Source organism: Phacochoerus africanus, chromosome 3, assembly GCF_016906955.1.
Source record: "Phacochoerus africanus isolate WHEZ1 chromosome 3, ROS_Pafr_v1, whole genome shotgun sequence".
Lineage (NCBI taxonomy): Eukaryota > Metazoa > Chordata > Mammalia > Artiodactyla > Suidae > Phacochoerus > Phacochoerus africanus.
The window spans coordinates 64848942-64866808 of NC_062546.1; the positions used below are offsets into that span (position 1 = coordinate 64848942).

Consider the following 17867-nt stretch of genomic DNA (forward strand, 5'->3'; position numbering starts at 1 on the left):
GCACAGAGGAATTTGGTTATAATTTGATTAGCAAATGCATTTCCTCTGTAAAGGGTACTTTCAAAGCAATGAATAAAATACATGCACTTGGACATAAAATGATTACACTATAATCAAAGTATATAAAAGTATCAAATCAATGCATTGGGTACCTTAAACGTACACAGTGTTAATATGTCCATAATGGGAGTTCCCATAGTGGCACAGCGGAATCGAATCCAACTAGGAACCATGAAGTTTCAGGTTCGATCCCTGGTCTCTCTCGGTGGATCAAGGATCCATCATTGCTGTGAGCTGTGGTGTAGGTCGAAGACTCGGCTTGGAACGCAGGTACAGCTACAGCTACAGCTCCAATTCCACCCCTAGCCTGGGAACCTCCATATGCCACAGGTACGGCCCTAAAAAGACAAAAGACAAAACAAAACAAAACAAAACAAAACAAATGTCCATCATATCTCAATACAGTTGGGAAAAAACTGTTTTCTGTGCAGTAAATACAATAGAGATGGATACATTTCAAGATGGGCTGTTGTGCAGCTGTATTTCAAGTGAGTTGAAAAATGATTAGAATCTCTTAGTTCCTTTTTTAAAATCAAGGTATAAATATTAGTAGTAGGAAACAGCAGTGAGAATGTCTATTTATTGTGTGCCTAGTATGTGCCAAGTCCTGGAGTACATATTTTATTATGAAGCCCAGCTCAACGTAGGGTTTGAAACTGCTGGTTGGACTACCTGAGTTTGAATCCCAGATTCTCTGCTGCTATAAGGATTCAGTGGAATAAGGTGTGCAAAGTGTCTCGCCTCACGCTGGTGCGATAGCCAGGGCCCAATAATCAAGTGTTCGTCATGTCTTCTTCCATTTAATACTGCAAAGTAGGGAATATCCTCATTTTATACATGAGGAGACTGTCTTGGAGTGATCTAGTAACTTACATAAAATTTTCAAACAGTTAGAATTTAGAACCATGGCTCAAACTGGGCACTCTGATAAAACTCTAACCAGGAGTTATTTGTTCTAGGCTGCCAGGAAAGTCTGTACTGGAATTTTTTTTTTTTTTTTGCTTCTTCTTTTTTTTAATTTTTTTTTATTTTTAGGGCCACATAGGCAGCATATGGAAATTCCCAGGCTAGGGGTCAAGTTGGAGCTTCAGCTACACCACAGCTCACGGCAATGCCAGATCCTTAACCCACTGAGTGAGGCCAGGGATCGAACCTATATCCTCATGGATACTAGTCGGGTTCATTGCCACTGAGCCACAACAGGAACTCCTGTGCTGGAAATTTTTATGGTGAGAAAGACTGCCCCAGCTAATTCACAAATAATGTACACACAAATAAACCCTAACATTTTTAAGTTTAGAAAAAACTTTCAAAGGGCCTATTTCAGCAGTCAACCATTCTTAAAGAGTTCCTTTTTTTTGCAGATAGGCATCTGCTTTTCAAAATCTGTGCCTGGCTCATGAACCATGCCAGACACACCAGTCCTATCAATACACCTGCTGTGTAAATGTCATCATCCAGGCAAATATTAACTTCTCATGCCAGCTTACAGAAATTGTAAGGATGGTGTTTTTTTAGCAACAGAAGGCAAATGCCTGAGGTGTTTTGTTTGCTTGTTTGTTTTTGTTTTTAATAGTTTAGCTGCGTGGTTTTCATCTTTTTTTTAACCAAATCTCCTCAATGATTTTAATAGATTTTTAGAAGATTTTTATTAAAGTGTAGTTGATTTATGTTCCTTTAATTTCTGCTATACAGCAAAATGACCCAGTCACACTCACACACACACACACACACACACACACACACACACACGCATACGCATATATACACATTCTTTTTTTCATACTATCGTCCATCATGTTTTAACCCAGGAGATTGGATACAGTTCCCTGTGCTGTACAGTAGAACGTCATTGTTTATCCATTCTAAATGTAATAGTTGCATTTACTAACCCCAAACTCCCAGTCCATCCCACTCCCTCCCCCTCCCTCATCTTTTCTTATGGCATCAGCACCAAGTGATGTCGGAGCTCCTGGTTCCTTGGCCAATTCAGTCAGGCTGTTCAAATAGTCTTTCCAGGCATGAGCTCCAGTTGAAGACATCTTTGCTCAGTAATCTTTACATTGGAACTGGAAAATCATTTTACTAATGTTGGTTTCTGCTTTGCTGTGTTGAAATCTTAGACAAATTGATCATCTGTAATCCAATAAATGGGCAGGATTTAGCTCCTGTAATAGGCTAAATCTCTCTTTCCTGTAAATGTAGAATATAAAAGAGAGAATGGAGTGAAACTTCAGTTGCACAAGTCAATTTGGGCTTAATATAACGATAGCACAGAATAGGAAGAATTGGGGCTGAATATCACATAATTTTCATTGCAGTTTACTGTCTAGCACTTAGTCTAGTCAAAATATTTCCCTTCACAACATTGCTACCTTCCGAATTACTCAGATGCTTAACTATAGTCTGCCATCTAAATTTATGTCTGCAGTAAGGCACAGAGTATATGCATCAGATTCTATGCAAATGAGAACTTACTCCAGGATTCTGTTATGGATGCAATGATTTAGGCAGCTCCACATCATCTCACTCAACTACTCCGGGTTTTCCTTCCCAGGGTTCAGCGGATTCCTACACAAGCAGGCCGTCTGACTCCGATGTCTCTTTGGAAGAGGATCGGGAAGCGATTCGGCAGGAGAGAGAGCAGCAGGCCGCCATCCAGCTTGAGAGAGCAAAGGTGACGTTCTTGCCCTTCTTGGGTCCCAAAGTGGCATGTTGCTCTGCAGGTACATTATTGAGGTTGTTTCCCACCTCAGATTTCTCTGGAATAATTATTTTATGATCATCCTGATAAGGCACCAGATTGCAGGGGTCTCTGGTCCATTCACTCCTGATACTCACATTCTTAGGGGGCTATGTCCTGAAACACAGACCCTTTGAACTTCCTTCTGTGTTTGGTTTGCTGTTAAAAATTCTTGGTCTTCTTCTATCTTAGCAGTTGTGGCCAGTATCCAGCCTGCCACTCCCAGTGTTGGCAGAGAGCCTCCCAAGGGACCACCTAGCTCGTCCCATTCTCCACGACACCAGTCTTCATTAGAGACCACGTATGCACAGCTGGTCTGTGGGTCTCCCAGTGGGTGTCTCTATTCTCCCCTCTTGGTCTCAGTCTCCCATCTCAAGTTCACAGTCAAGTTCAGAACTTGGCAATACTATTAGCATTTCAGCAAAGATGAGCAATGAAAGTCTTTGCCAAAAGAGACCTTCAGCTATTCCACAGGGAGGGAGCCCCCCTAAGAATTTCTGTCCCCATAGGAGGCAACAGAGAACAAGTTTTGCAGTTTGGAATGTTAGAACTGCAAGAGCCACTAGAGATCTATAGTCTTTCAGATTTTATTTTAAAAAGCACAGATTTGCTTCTGTCCAATGAAATTTTATGCACAGTAACAGATATGACAGGTTCGTGGTCAGCCTTTCCTCCTTGTCCTTCATGACAGACTCCTAGGCCATCTCGATCCAATTGTTCTAATTTTTACAAGGAAAAAAGGAGCTCAAATAAAATGAACTCCTTCCTTTTCAATTTTCACAGCAAAATGTTTAAGACCGGGAAGTGGAGAATGCTGTAGGCTCTGAGGTGTCTTCCTTTGCTTTGACACCTGTGATGGCTGTGCTCTAATGGTGCAAAGGGGTGGGGACGGTGCCTAGGGGAGGGGCATGAGTGAGATCCTAACCCCGTACTGCCTCAGCTCTTGCTCCACCAGCAGGTTCCCAGCACCAATAAATGAGCCAATAACAGAGCATCCCAGGCTGCAGGAACCCTGTTTTCTCATCTGTGGCTAATTTTTGTTTTAGTTTTCTCTCAGAGTTTATTTTGTGGCTGTTGTGGTCACTCAAATGTGAGAGGCAGCACGGTTAGCTTAGGCGGGTGGTTTGCTTGGCCTCTGCCAAGCTGCACCAGCCCGAGAGTATGTTTGCTGTAAAAGAGTTCCGGCAGCTGTTCTTAGCTGGGAGAAGGTGTTGTGTGAGCTCCGCGCTCCTGATCTATCTGCACCCTCCCTCAATCGAGCTCCTCTTCCCCTTTGTTTTCCTCGGTGGGACAAACGACTGGGTTCCCTTGGGCTTTCAGATCTGAGACTATTTCAAAAATATTTATTTTACCCCTCCATCACCTTTTAGTTTAAAACCCAGCATGCATTTCCTGTACCCCCAGGGTGGGGGTGTCTGTTACCATTTATAATAACAAACATAAGTTTTATGACTAGAGGACAAAGCAGACCGTCCCATCCACCTTTCTTTTCCACCCCTCCCTGAGACTTTAGGGCACGATTCTTTAGGAAGCTGGAAAGTATGACAGGAGGGGGAATGTGGCTGCTCAGATAGGACTGAATCCCTTTCAGAGTCCTTTCTGGGAATGTGAAACCCCCTTGAGATCCCTCCTTGGAAAATGATTTCCCTTACTGTCCGGTGCTCTCCATTACCTGATTCTACATTTCAGTGTGAAAAACCCTCTGCTGTCTTCCTCCCTCCATCCTTATTCCATGGTTCTGTTCCCAGTCCAAACCTGTAGCATTTGCTGTGAAGACGAATGTGAGCTACTGTGGTGCCTTGGACGAGGATGTCCCTGTTCCAAGCACGGCCATCTCCTTTGACGCCAAGGACTTTCTCCACATTAAAGAGGTAAATGTAGGGCACTCTGCATCCCTTAACCTGCTGCAAGGCTGAGGCCAGGAATCTGCTCTGAGCCAAACTAAATGGAGAGGAGCCCTGGTGAGCTGCCAGTGTGTTACCTCATTTAATTTGGCCTTCCAAATCCATTCCTTCTCACCGAGATTTAGAAACCTGAGATCATCGCTTACCATATTGCCATTTAAAACATTGAATCACGGTCACCGTAGGATGGATTTAGGACAGATTTAGGATTTCCTCCAGTCACCTTTTAATGACTTCCCATGACCATAGAGCATAGATCAACGGATCGAACTTAGGGAAACATGAGTTTGGTGGCATGGAGCCTATCCGGGAGATTGCAACTACCCAGGAGGGACCATTTACAAGGGATGTTGTAATGATAAACATCTGGATTATAGTCCTATGGGCCTTGATCTTGGGTCCAACACTAGAGGGTGTAATAATTAAGTGTTAAAGCTAAGAGAAGGGCAGAGGACTTTGAGGATTAAGGACTTGAGGCCTCACTGGAGCAGTGACCTCAAAAACTTTCATCTCCTACGCCTGGCTATATTGAAATCTTCCTTCATGTCAGATGTAGTGCTGGGCATGCAGAGGTCAGAAATAAAGACCCACTGTCCCCACTGCCACAGAGCTCAAAGTCAAGTGGAAGAGACAGACAAGTGCATAGTTTCAGCCCAGGGATGAGTGCTGTTACAGTAAAGTTGAATGTCTGTCGTCAAAGCCTAAAGGAAGAGCAGGAGGATCATCTGGCTGCGGGGGAGAAGGATCAGGAGGCTGGAAAGCTCTTTAGAAGTGGGGGAGCCTGAGTGAGTTCAGCCTAGGGTGAGGGGTGGTGGTGGCATCGGGTGGAAGGGACAGCCAGGAGCAATGAGCGCAGCATGAGTGCAGCATGGCTGGAGGGCAGTGATATGAAGGTAGGCCATGTCAGAGAGGCAGGGGCCAGAGGAGAAAGGACCTCTTAGGCCATGGCAAGGAGGCTGGACTTTTATCACCTGGCACTGTGCTAGAGAGGAATTTTAAAGTAAGGATGGATGTGACCAGCCCTGTATCTTAGCATGATCACTCTGACAGTCAAAGGATTATTGCAGAGGCTGGACAGTGGTTTTAGCAAGGGGAGAAAGAGAGTGCCACTTGGAGAGAGTGTCAAGAGGTACATGGGGTGGATTGGGAGACTCCACATGGGCAGGGCACAGTGGAGAAAGTGAGATCAAGAGAAACGAAGGAGGAGTTCCCATCGTGGCTCAGTGGTTAATGAATCTGACTAGGAACCATGAGGTTGCAGGTTCGATCCCTGGCCTTGCTCAGTGGGCTAAGGATCCGGCATTGCCGTGAGCTGTGGTGTAGGTCGCAGACGTGGCTCGGATCCCACATTGCTGTGGCTCTGGTGTAGGCCGGTGGCTACAGCTCTGATTAGACCCCTAGCTTGGGAACCTCCATATGCTGTAGGAGAGGCCCAAGAAAATGGCAAAAAGACAAAAAAAAAAAAGAGAGAGAGAGAGAGATAAACGAAGGATAGAGGGCAGTTTTATAGTTTTGTTTTGTTGGGTTTTTTTTTTGTTTGGTTTTTTGTGGTTTTTTTTTTTTTTTTTGGCTTTTTAGGACTGCACTGGCAGCATATGGAGGTTCCCAGACTAGGGGTCCAATTGGAGCTACAGCCACCGGCCTACGCCACAACCACAGCAACATCAGATCTGAGCTGTGTCTGCAACCTACACTACAGCTCATGACAATACCAGATCCTCAACCCACTGAACAAGGCCAGGGATCAAACCTACAACCTCATGGTTCCTAGTCGGATTCATTTCTGCTGCTCCAGGAGAAGAACTCTAATGGAGGGCAGTTTTTCTAGCTTACCTGAAAGAGTAGAGGGAGGTGCCAGCTAGCAAAATAAGGAAGGCAGAAAGGGCAGCAGATTTGCAGTGGAGGTGATGTGGTTATAAATTTTCTGTTAGGTGCACTGTGTCTGGGATGCTGGGACCCTCCCATGAATATACAAGCTAGGCTTTCTCCACATAATCTGGAGGCTAGGAGAGAAGAACTGTAATTGCTCTTCCTAAATGTTTTCAGTTGAAAAGAACAGGTTTTAGCTGGGAAAAGGTAGCATAGAGTTGAGGGAGTTTTTACAATTTTCTTTTCTTTTTTTTTTTTAGAATGAGAAAGATTTAAGCATGTTTTCCATACTGGGATGTCAAACCCAGTAAAATGTATTGAAAGGAAAACACCTAACAGATAGAGGGAGGGGCTGGAGTAGAGGAAGGAGATGGTGCCTCGGCTGAGTCAGGAGGAAGGTCTTGGTGTCCTTGCGCTTCCGTGTTCTGCCCAGGATTTTCCCATGGGGTTGGAGGCATAGCCTGGAGACTGCTTCTACTTGAGAGTTTCTATTGGCCCTGCCGGGAAGGAGGTGTTAGAAATTGGATCCTAGAAAAAGGAGAGGAGGTCCCATTGTGGCTCAGCAGTAAGGAAACTAATATCCATGAGGATTTGGGTTTAATCCCTGGCTTCAATGAGTTAAGGATCCAGCGTTGCCATGAGCTGTGGTATAGGTCACAGGTGCGGCTTGGATACCGTGTGGCTGTGGTGTAGGCCAGCAGCTGCAGCTCTCATTTGACCCCTAGCCTGGGAACTTCAATATGCTGCAAGTGCAGCCCTAAAAAGCAAAAAAGAAAGAAAGGGAGGGGAAGGGGGAGGGAAGGGAAAGGAAGGGAGGAAGGAAGGAAGGAAGAAAGTGGAGAATGTGAGGTTGGAACACTAAAGTGAAACCTGAGAATGGAGGAGCTTGAGGAATGTGATTGACATAAATGTGTCACTTAATGTCACTGAGACACCTGCATTTACCCTCTGGTTCAAAATGAGGTGTGCACTATATAACAATGTGAAAAGTATTGTTGCTTAAACCTCCGCATTCTACAGTGACATTAGTGACACCAAGACATATACATTTATAATGTCTTTTTTTTTTTTTTGGTCTTTTTAGGGCTGCACTCACAGCACATGGAGGCCCCCATGCTGGGTCTAATCAGAGCTGTAGCTGCTGGCCTACACCACAGCCACAGCAATGCCAGATCCCTGACCCACTGAGTGAGGCCAGGGATTGAACCTGCATCCTCGTGGATGCTAGTCAGGTTCGTTAATCACTGAGCCATGATGGGAACTCTATGATGTCTATTTTTTGGTAGTGCCATCAGCATATGGAAGTTCCTGGGCTAGGGATTGAACCCACACCATAGTAGTAACCCAAGCCACTGCAATGACAGCACCAGATCCTTAACCCACTGAGCCACCAGGAACTCCTATCATATTTTAACTATATGAGAGCAAATAGATCAAACATTGGGTGTCTTAGGATATCTCACTGTCTTTGCATTGTACCCATGTGACCTGGGTGAAGTCCTACATTTGTTCCTTTGTTTGGTCGCTCATTCAAGATATAGTTCTTGAGCATTTAGTGTGTGCAAGTGTTGGCAGATACTGTCCGACAGCTATAAACAAAGGAGAGTCCCTTCCCTCATGGACTTGAATTCTAGTGAGGAGACAGATAAATCATTTCATATTGTGAAATACTTTGTGGAAAAAATGAACCAGATGCTGGAAATCTTAAAATATATGTATGAGGGGGTTATACACTTTTTTAAAAAAGTTTTATTAAAGTATAGTTAATTTACAAGGTTGTGATAATTTCTGCTGTACAACAAAGTGACCCAGTCACACATATATAATATCCATTCTCTCTCAGATTCTTTTCCCACATAGATTATCACAATACTGGGTAGAGTTCTCTGTGCTATACAACAGGCCCACATTGGCCCATCATTCCATTTACCTCAGTGTTCATATGCCAATCCCACCCCCACCCCCCCAGCCCATCCTTCCCACCTGTCCACTTTGGTAACCACTGGTTTTGCAAAAGCTGTGAATCTGTTTCTGTTTTATACTTGTAAGTATAGGTATGATCAGAGAAAGCTTTTCTGAGACTGTGATCTTTAAGCAGAGGAGCCAGCCTTAAAAAGAGCAAGGAGAGAAGTCCCCTGGTGGTTCAGCAGATTAAGGATCCAGTGTTTTCACTTTTGTGGCTATGGTACTACCATGGCACAGGTTTGATCCCTGACCCAGGAACTTCCACATGCCATGGATGGGGGTGGGGTGGAGTGGGGAGGAAAGGCTACTCTGATTGTTGCAGAGACAGTGAATTGTAGTGGGGTAAGTCTGGAAACAGGGAGACATTAGGACCATTTTAGGTGAGAGACAATGGGATTGAGCTAGCCTGGTGTCAGTGAGATGGAGAAAAGTGGACTGATTTGAGATACATTGTGAAAATTCAATGGAAGGTGTTGGTGTTAGACCACATGTGGAAACTAAGATTGAGGGAGAAAGCAAAGATGATCTAGAAAATGAAGGTTTATGAACTGAGAAACTAGAATGGAGATGACTAAGGTAGAGCGAGGACAGATGGGAGTGGTCATCTTGAAGGGAATATGAAGTAGGAAGTTAGATGTAAGAATTTGTAGCTCAAAGGAAGTGGTTGGGCCAAAGAGAAACACCTTTGGTTTTCCAGGTGGTAATGGGTGACGTCCAGGTGGTAATGGGTAAAGTCACCTAAATGGAGTAGAGGGGAGAGAGATGGCAGCCCTGGATCAAACCCAAAAGTATTCCATCCTGCAGAAGTGGTGTGTGAAAAAACTGAACATATAAGGAAAAGGAGAAGCTTGAGATATGGGAGGGAAACTCAGACAGAGCAGCACATGGACATCAAGAGAGAAGAGTGTGTTCAGAAGGAGGAAGCAGCCAGCTGTGGCTGATGTGACGTGTCACCTAAGACGAGAACTGAGGAATGGACGGTGGGTTGGTAACATGGTGGTCAGCAGCATGGAGCTCTTTGGAACCATTTTCTGAAACTGTAGAGACAAACGGGGTGTGGTGAGGAGAGGAGGGGAATTAGGAAGTATATTTAGCAAGCACAGCCCATGCATTCAATGGAGTTGATGCTGACCAGGCAGTAGACTGAAAGAGGGTATGAAGTCAAAAGAGGTTTACTTCCAAGATGGGAACTATCAGAGCACCTGTACATGTTGCTGTTGACCAACAGAGACAGAGAGAGAGACAGATTTGAAAGGAGAGATTGGCAGAGGAGTAAAATTTTTGATATGAAGCCGGGGATCCAGACCCCAAGTGGAGGGACAGACCTCTGATAGGAAGGGGAACACATTCATTGTAACATGCCGGAAAAAAGATGAGTGCAGGCACAGACAGCTCAGAGCCTTGGTTATGAAAAGCGGAAGATGCATCGAGTTGTTGGCTTCTGCTTGCTTGACCCTGTATGAGGTGGCAAGATCCATATTTGCCTAGAAGACAAGGCCTCTCAAAACACGTGCCCTGGCATCTGAATGGTTAAGTTGACTTGTCTCATCCTTCCCATCAGAAGTGACCAAACCATACTCATTAGTTGCTCATACCCATTTTTTTCCAAGGAGATGCAGCACTTTAAAAAGTAAGAGAAGTTCTCACATATTCCATGCACTTTTCCCAGACCAACATCCTCACTTTGCTGTATTTTATTGCTTTCCTCCATTTCATCAATATTCTCCACTTGTCCTGTTGGTTGTTTTGTTTGTTTGTTTGTTTTGATCTATATGCTCCTTGATCAGTGACTTCCTCTTGTCTGGCAATTCGATGTATTGGTATTGACCTGGTAATCCTGCGTGGGTTAGAGGCCACTTATTTTCAGATCTTGAAATATCAGATGAGGAAACATCTTTGAAAGAGAGAGGGCTAATCATTTTAGGGAAAGCAAAATGAGGATTGGAACAGCACTAAGGGGACCTAGCTCAAAAGCTGGCATGTGTTCCTGGAACTTCAACACAAGAAAACGTATTTCTCTAATCAAGTTGTAGCCTTTCCTCTCCTCCATCACCTGGAAGACCATCTAGTATGCTCTGTTGTAAGTCCTTTCTCAGTAACGAAAAGCTTAAATGCAAAGAAAAGCTACTGCTCTCCTTATCACATACACCAAATGATGAGCGATTTAAGCCCTTGAAAGTACATTGCAGCCTTCCCCCAAGTGGCTCAGAGAACTTTCATTAACATGCTTTAACTATTTCCTAGAACTAAGGTAAAACATCTCGGGAAGCTGCATTAACTATTTCAGGAAGCCCTTTTAAGGTCATTTAGGTACTGCTTAATAAGTGAGCGTTTTGGTAGACTAACTTGATTTCAGGAAGTAACTTAAGCTGCAGGAAACTATGACTCATTGTCTGTTTTGTCCCCACCACCATAAAGTTTAAATTCTAGGTCTATGCACCCAAGATTCTAAAAGGGTCCCATTGCCTTTTGTTAACTCCAAAATAAACAGGCCAGTTCTTTCAGGCCTGTTAATCCTGAAATAAAAGATGGAGAGATGAGAAAAACTGAGACCTAGATTGTTCAAGATTTTGTATTAGGTCCCATTACTCCTGTGCAGTCTGAGACTGCATGACTTGTTCAGGAGCTGCATGCGTAATAGAAAGGCCAAATCCCTAAATCATATCTTTTTGCTTTGGTGTGTGAATCTGTTGCTTAGAATCACTCGGAGTTACACGGAATCTCATGCAGTGATGATTTAATGAAACCATTCCTCCTTTGCAGCGTGTCAATGTCATAAACATATAAATTCTACTGTTTTCTGGAGCTAACAAAATATACCATATGTGGTTATATTTGGGGGAAAAAATAGATACTTTCTGTATCAAAGAGAGAGAATTACCTTGCCCAATACTGATAAAGACGGTAGAGGAATTTTTTGGAATTATCTCTGGAGGATGTAAACAATAGGACTAGTATCTGCTTTCTAGAAATCACCTAGCTGAAACCCTCCCATGAGGCAGGTGGCTTGGATTAAATATGCCTCAGCACTAGGATTCAGCAAATTTATAATTACAGATTGCTGATACATCAAGTAGGACTATGTTCACCTCATTTTGGCTGCCTTGAGTGGGTTTGTTTCCCAAGGTTACGTGTCATGAAACATTAAGTGGAAATTCCCACATTCCTGTTGGGCTTCAGGCCATTTGGAGATTATTTCAAAAATTCCATCTATGTAAAAACAATGCTTAGCCTTTGTAAGACTAAGCTTCTTTTTCTTCAGGTAGTAAGATGGACCTTGATTTGTAAACCTGTATTTGGAAAATTACAGTTCTCCTCCAGAGAGAGTAGAACACAGATAATATGATGGAACTTTTACCTCAAAGACAAATAACAGACTATTCAGTGTATTTCATCTCAGACTTGTCTGTGTTGTCTTCCAGAGTTCTAATTACGTTGATGCATATTTATCCTTATAAAATCTATTAATTATGAATTGGCTAGGGCTTCTTGACAAAGACCAAAGAAAATCCAAAGGTTAGGACTTCCTTGACTTTAGCCCAGGGACTGGCAAACTGTGGCCCACAGGCTGAATCTGTCCTGCTGCCTTTTTTTAGAAAGAAAAGTTTTATTGAAGCACAGCCACTTACTTGTTTGCTTATTGTCTATGGCTGCTTTTCTGCAATAGCACATCACAGGAGTTGCCACAGAAACCATATGGCCCTGAAATATTTACCCTCTGGGCTTTTAGATGAAAAGTTTGCTTTACTCTATGGACCCCCCTATACTATACTAAAATAGTATAATAGACTATAAGTAGTGTTTTATATAAAATATAGTATAGGATAGGATTATGCAGTATAAATAGTATTTCATTCTTCAGATGCCCTAAAATTAATTACTGAATGTGAAGATAAATGAATTACTATTGATAGCAGTTTTATTTCTGCATTCCAGAAATATAACAATGATTGGTGGATAGGAAGGCTGGTAAAAGAAGGCTGCGAGATTGGCTTCATCCCAAGTCCACTTAGGTTGGAGAACATTCGGATTCAACAAGAACAAAAGAGAGGACGTTTTCACGGAGGGTAAGAGTCCTTCCTTTCTCTAGATTTTTTTTTGGGGGGGTTAGGGAAATTAGGTAATAGTTTCAAGTTTGTTTCTTAGGTTAAAAATGTATGCTTTCAAAATAAAAGATGCTTTTTCCGTATGCAAGGTGTTTCTGAAACTGACACAAAGGGGTTTCAGATGGTTCACTCTCCCTGTTGCATGTGGAAGCCTGACACCCTGGACTCTGCGTGAATTCCTCAGTGAAGACTGTTTTCTGTGGCCTCCACAAACCCTCCTGGGAACCCGGGCTTTCCTCTGTGACAGTCACATAGGGCATCCTTTCTCTACAGTGAGTGGGAGCCCAGCCTGACTTGACCTGGCATCACGGCTCTTCTTGGTTAATTTTCAGAGACTCTCTTTCAAGTGGGCACGGAATGCCATGGCACATGCAATACCATCCTAGTTCTAGTTGCCCCTTCCCCACCCAGGATCTTCTGTGGCCTCTGCCATCACTTGGTAATGGGGAGAAGACTATCTATCTTCGGATAAATTAACCTCTTGGGAATTAATGAAGTAGCCACAGAGATCTAAGAGTGAAGGTGTTTAAAGGTCCCAGGGATAGAAGCAAAGCCTGAGAGAGGAGAAATCAGAATTGTACTGAGCCTGCATAGATTGTGAGCCTACACTGAAGCACTAATTTGATCCATGTTACCGTGTTTTTTTTTTTTTTTTTTGAAGGGCCTAAAATAGAATCAGTTCTTTCTCTTAACTCTCAACCTTCTTTTTCTATTAGATCCTTTTCTGTTTCAAAACATCCTCTGTTCTTCAGGGACCCTTTGCCTTTGCATAAGGAGAACCTCTCAAATAGTGATAGGAGATCACAAAAGTACAGTGTGAGCCCCACAGGCTTTTTTTTTTCCCCCCGACCATGGCGTGCAGCAGTTTGATGTGGGATCTCAGTTCCAGACCAGGAATTGAACCCAGGCCACGGCACTGAAAGCATCAGTTCATAACCACTAGACCACCAGAGAACTCCCAGCCCCACTTTTAATTATCAATCCTTTTTAGTATATAACAGGCCTCTAATGTTATTAATTATTAATCCCTCTTATTCCCTCTTCTCTAGAGTTTTGTCTCTTGCTGCTCCTTACATATATTGGGAACTTTGCAATTGCTTTTTCCTCTTACTGGACCCTTTCCTTAATTTTTGCATCAGATCATTGCTTCGTCTGCTTCAGATCTTTGTTAAATATCATCTTTTCAATAACTCCTTTCTGCCACCATATTTAAAATTGTATCCACTTCTCATCTCTTGTTTCCTCTCTCCCAACTCAGTTTTCTTTGTTGTACTTATTATTATCAGAAATACTATGTATTTACCTATTCATCTGTTTGATGCTGATATTTCCCACTAGAATTTGTCTGTGTAAGGGAAGGAATTTTCCTCCCCCACTGTTGTATTCTTTGTATTCCTAGTTTCTAGAACAGTGAATATGCAATAAATATTTGAATGAAATAATAAATGAATTATCACCATTTCCAAAGTAATTTTATTGCTATAATAATTATTCCATAATATTATTATATTTTTTAACTAAAAGCTTAAATTGCTGCAAGCACAAGAAGCTCAAAGACATGATTTGATTTTATCTTTATACCAATGCTGTGCTATGCAGTTTCTCCTAGAGATGGGGAAACTTGGGCACAAAGATGTGACATGATGTGTCAAGCTCCCACTACTAGTGATGGGCAAAGCCAGGATGAAGAGTCAGATTGTTGTAACTCTAGAGGTCCTGGAGGAGTATGAAGGTGGCCTCAGGGAAGCTTCCAAAGCCACATGCAGGAACCAAGGCCCGTGAGCTTCCATTTCATCCTGTGACCAAATCCTTACTACCAGCTCATAATGTTGATCCCCACATAATTGCTTTTAAGAAGTGCTTCTTCCTTGAGTTACCTTCGTGGCTCAGTGGTTAACTAACCCGACTAGGATTCATGAGAATGTGGGTTCAATCCCTGGCCTCACTCAGTGGGTTAAGGATCCAGCGTTGCCATGAGCTATGGTGTAGGTCACAGACGCAGCTCAGATCCCGCACTGCTAGGGCTGTGGGATAGGCCAGCAGCTGTAGATCTGATTCGACCCCTAGCCTGGGAATCTCCATATTCCCAGGGTGTGGCCCTAAAATAGAAAAGAAAAAAGAAGAGGAAGAAGTGCTTCTTCCAGGTCTTACTGCTCATTTTGAACTGTGTTTGACATCTAGCTAGTGCATTGGTGACCGGTGTTGGCTAAGCAGGCAGTTCACAAGAACATCCCTGTTAGTGATTCTTTTGCCTCATTTCTGCATTGACTCATTAGGAGTGAGATTTTTGCCAAATCTTTCCAGTTCTTAGTTAATTTCCCACTTTCTCTGAGAAATGAGGTCAAGGAAAACATTTGGACAGATCCTTGACATTCTCTATAGCAGAACTTGGTGTGTTTTGAATTATTTAGTAGGATTAAGGCCAAAGAAAGCTTTGTACTCTCAAGTTCTAGTTTTAAGGAATCTAGGGAATGAGTCTCAAGTTCCTTTTCTCTACCTTAGGAAATCCAGTGGAAATTCTTCTTCAAGCCTTGGAGAAATGGTATCAGGAACATTTCGAGCAACTCCCACATCAACAGGTGAGGGTTTTAGTTAGATTTTTTTTTAATGGAGTGTATTCCTTTCTTAATATTTGAACATACAGGCAAATATTTTTACTAATTTGGAAACAATTTAAAGGCTTGGTTTAAAGATGCTTCTACTTACTATTTCATTGCTCATTTGCTTTCTGTAGTAATTTGATTTGATTTAAAGGGTCCTTGTGGTACTAAAACTTCAGATCATTGTAATATAATTTTTTGTGAAGTTTTATTTGCCCTCTATTGTATAAATCATTCTGAGGCAAGTTCATTATTCCACCCAAGGCCCCAGCAGACTTTAAGATGATGAGGGTCAATTTAAAAGTTTGTTTTTTTTTTTTTTAAGTTGTAAACTCTCAAGAGAATGCTCTGTTCCAGTCTCCAACTTTAGGATGTGTTGGTCCAGCCTGGACTGTAGAGATGGAGTGGGTTGAAGAAGAGAATGAGGTTAGGCCAGATGACCTCATTTCTGTTTGGACAGCAGACAGCTAAGCCCTAGAATTAATGGTAATGAAGGGACAGTGGTGGCCCAGTTGAGAGCTGATGTGCATTTAAAACTTGTGGAGGGATTCAAGCAGGAATTTCCTTCTACCACCTTCCCTGACTCCTATAAGGCTAATTTTATTCTGCCCCAGAACTGATGCTGCATTAGGACATCTAGGATTACCAATTCAGAATGACAAAATCTAAGGTCTATCTTGGCCTACCCAAACTTCAGGAAACTGGATTGGTTTTGGAACAGATCTGAGTATCTGGGTCCCTGTTCATGTGAACTGAATCCTGGTGTCCAGGGCTCTGAACCAAATTCTGGATCTCTGGGTTGTCCCCAAATGGAAAGGACCTGCTTGGATGGCCACAGAACCTCTGTAATAAGACATTGAGTATATTTTCCCTCATTTGTTGGACACTTAGGTCATTTCAGCTTTTCACTGTTAGAAAAAGAAAGAACAGGAATAACTGCTTATAAACTCACTTGAAATCAAGAGCCAACTAATAGGAAAATTGTGTCAATATTCTGGAAATTGGGCAGAGAGACTTAAGAACACCGAAAGAACTGCAAAAGTTTCTAATAATCCACCAAAATTACAAATCCAGAAATAACTACTGAGTGAGGTGATGATTATTATTACCCAAATTGTTATTTTAAGTTTATTTTTATCAAATTTGATTTGTTCAAGTTTCTCTCAACCACACTGCATGCTGTGTCCAGCAGGAGAACAACTCATGGCCTGTAGCTGGCCCAGCCAATGTTGTTATGAAATCCAGTCTCACCACCCAGCATGGAATCAGAATATAATGTCATTCGCATAGGGAGGAAGTTATGTGTTTTTGCATTTGTCTTCAAAATTGGTGCATCCAGAATGAAATCAGAGAGTAGTGCCCTGCAGAGTGGGTGATGGTGAAAGGACAAGAATGACAGGAACAAATTGGTACATTCTTCCATCTTTTAAAATGGTGTGCTCTCAGAGTTCCTGCTGTGGCACAGTGGGTTAAGAAGCTGACTGCAGTGGCTCAGGTCACCACAGAGGCACGGGTTCCATCCCCAGCCCAGCACAGTGGGTTAAAGGATCTGGCATTGCCACAGCTGCAGCTTAGGCTCAGATTCAATCCCTGGCCTTGTATATGCCAGGGAACTTGTATATGCCACAGGTGCAGCCATTAAAATTAATTAATTGGTATGCTATCAGTTACAGAGATTGCATATTTTGATATGGCTCTCGTTGTTGTCTTTTAGCAAAACAGAAGCAAAAAGTGGTAAGTTGTATTTCCTTTTTAAATCTACCATGAAGGTTTCTGTCCATACATGCGTGCAATGCTCCATTTCAGTGACCCAAATGGCTATAAATGAGGGCGGAGTCTCCTTGGTGGGACCTGTGGTCATCATTTCTCATTTGACCTGAGGAGTGTGAATGTTGTGGCTGTGGAGGAGGTGTGCTGACCCCACCTGGTCACACATGTCCAATCATCTTTTTCAGACGGAGCACATCCCCCCTTACGATGTTGTGCCATCGATGCGTCCAGTGGTGTTAGTGGGGCCGTCACTGAAGGGTTATGAGGTACCAGCACCAGTCTGTTACGCTTCAGCTCTTGATCAAGAACCCAGGAGACAGTCATTTGCAGCTTACTCCCCAGGGTCTGCTCACAATTAGGTCCTGACGGAAGCCAGCCCTCAGCACATGGAGGCGGGTGGTGCAGCAAGGGGCTTGTGTGGCCTTTCATTCTTGCTTCCCTCTCTGGCCCACTTCTTGTCTTTCATGTATCATGGTGTTTAGAAATAGCTCCCCCGAAATATTTATAAAGGAACATTCTGGTCAAAGTTTGCTCTGCATTCAATTCAAAGAGAATTTTTTTATCTGTCCCAGCTATTCCCGTATTCCTAATAATAATAGAGTAGGAACAGCCCAAGGGAATGAACGTAGAGCCAATGTGCCAGCAAACCTCCACTCAGAGCACCAACAAATCTCACCTTGCTGGGTGCTCAAAGACAATGGCGTATTCCACCAAATATTTCTCTTCTTCTTTATTTTAAAGGCCATATAAAAGTGGGGGGGAACCCCACTAGAAATATTAATGAGTTCCTTTAGAGATTAATCAATGCCATAGAAGAAGAAAAAGAGTAAAGACTTAGCTGTACTGCATT

The 17867-nt window shown here is 42.8% G+C and overlaps 1 protein-coding gene across 2 annotated transcripts in view; it reads left to right on the plus strand.

Annotated features, from left to right (window-relative positions):
- The window catches only part of CACNB4 (calcium voltage-gated channel auxiliary subunit beta 4), a 144191-nt gene that overhangs the window by 86602 nt on the left and 39722 nt on the right, over positions 1 to 17867 (plus strand). The window contains exons 2-7 of one of the 2 annotated variants that reach the window (XM_047771923.1): positions 2618 to 2737; positions 4552 to 4674; positions 12478 to 12608; positions 15150 to 15226; positions 16962 to 16981; positions 17203 to 17283. In XM_047771923.1, coding sequence (XP_047627879.1) covers positions 2618 to 2737; positions 4552 to 4674; positions 12478 to 12608; positions 15150 to 15226; positions 16962 to 16981; positions 17203 to 17283 — 552 coding nt within the window. Of the gene's footprint in view, positions 1 to 2617; positions 2738 to 4551; positions 4675 to 12477; positions 12609 to 15149; positions 15227 to 16961; positions 16982 to 17202; positions 17284 to 17867 lie in introns of those variants that run through there. The other variant, XM_047771922.1, reaches the window with a different exon arrangement.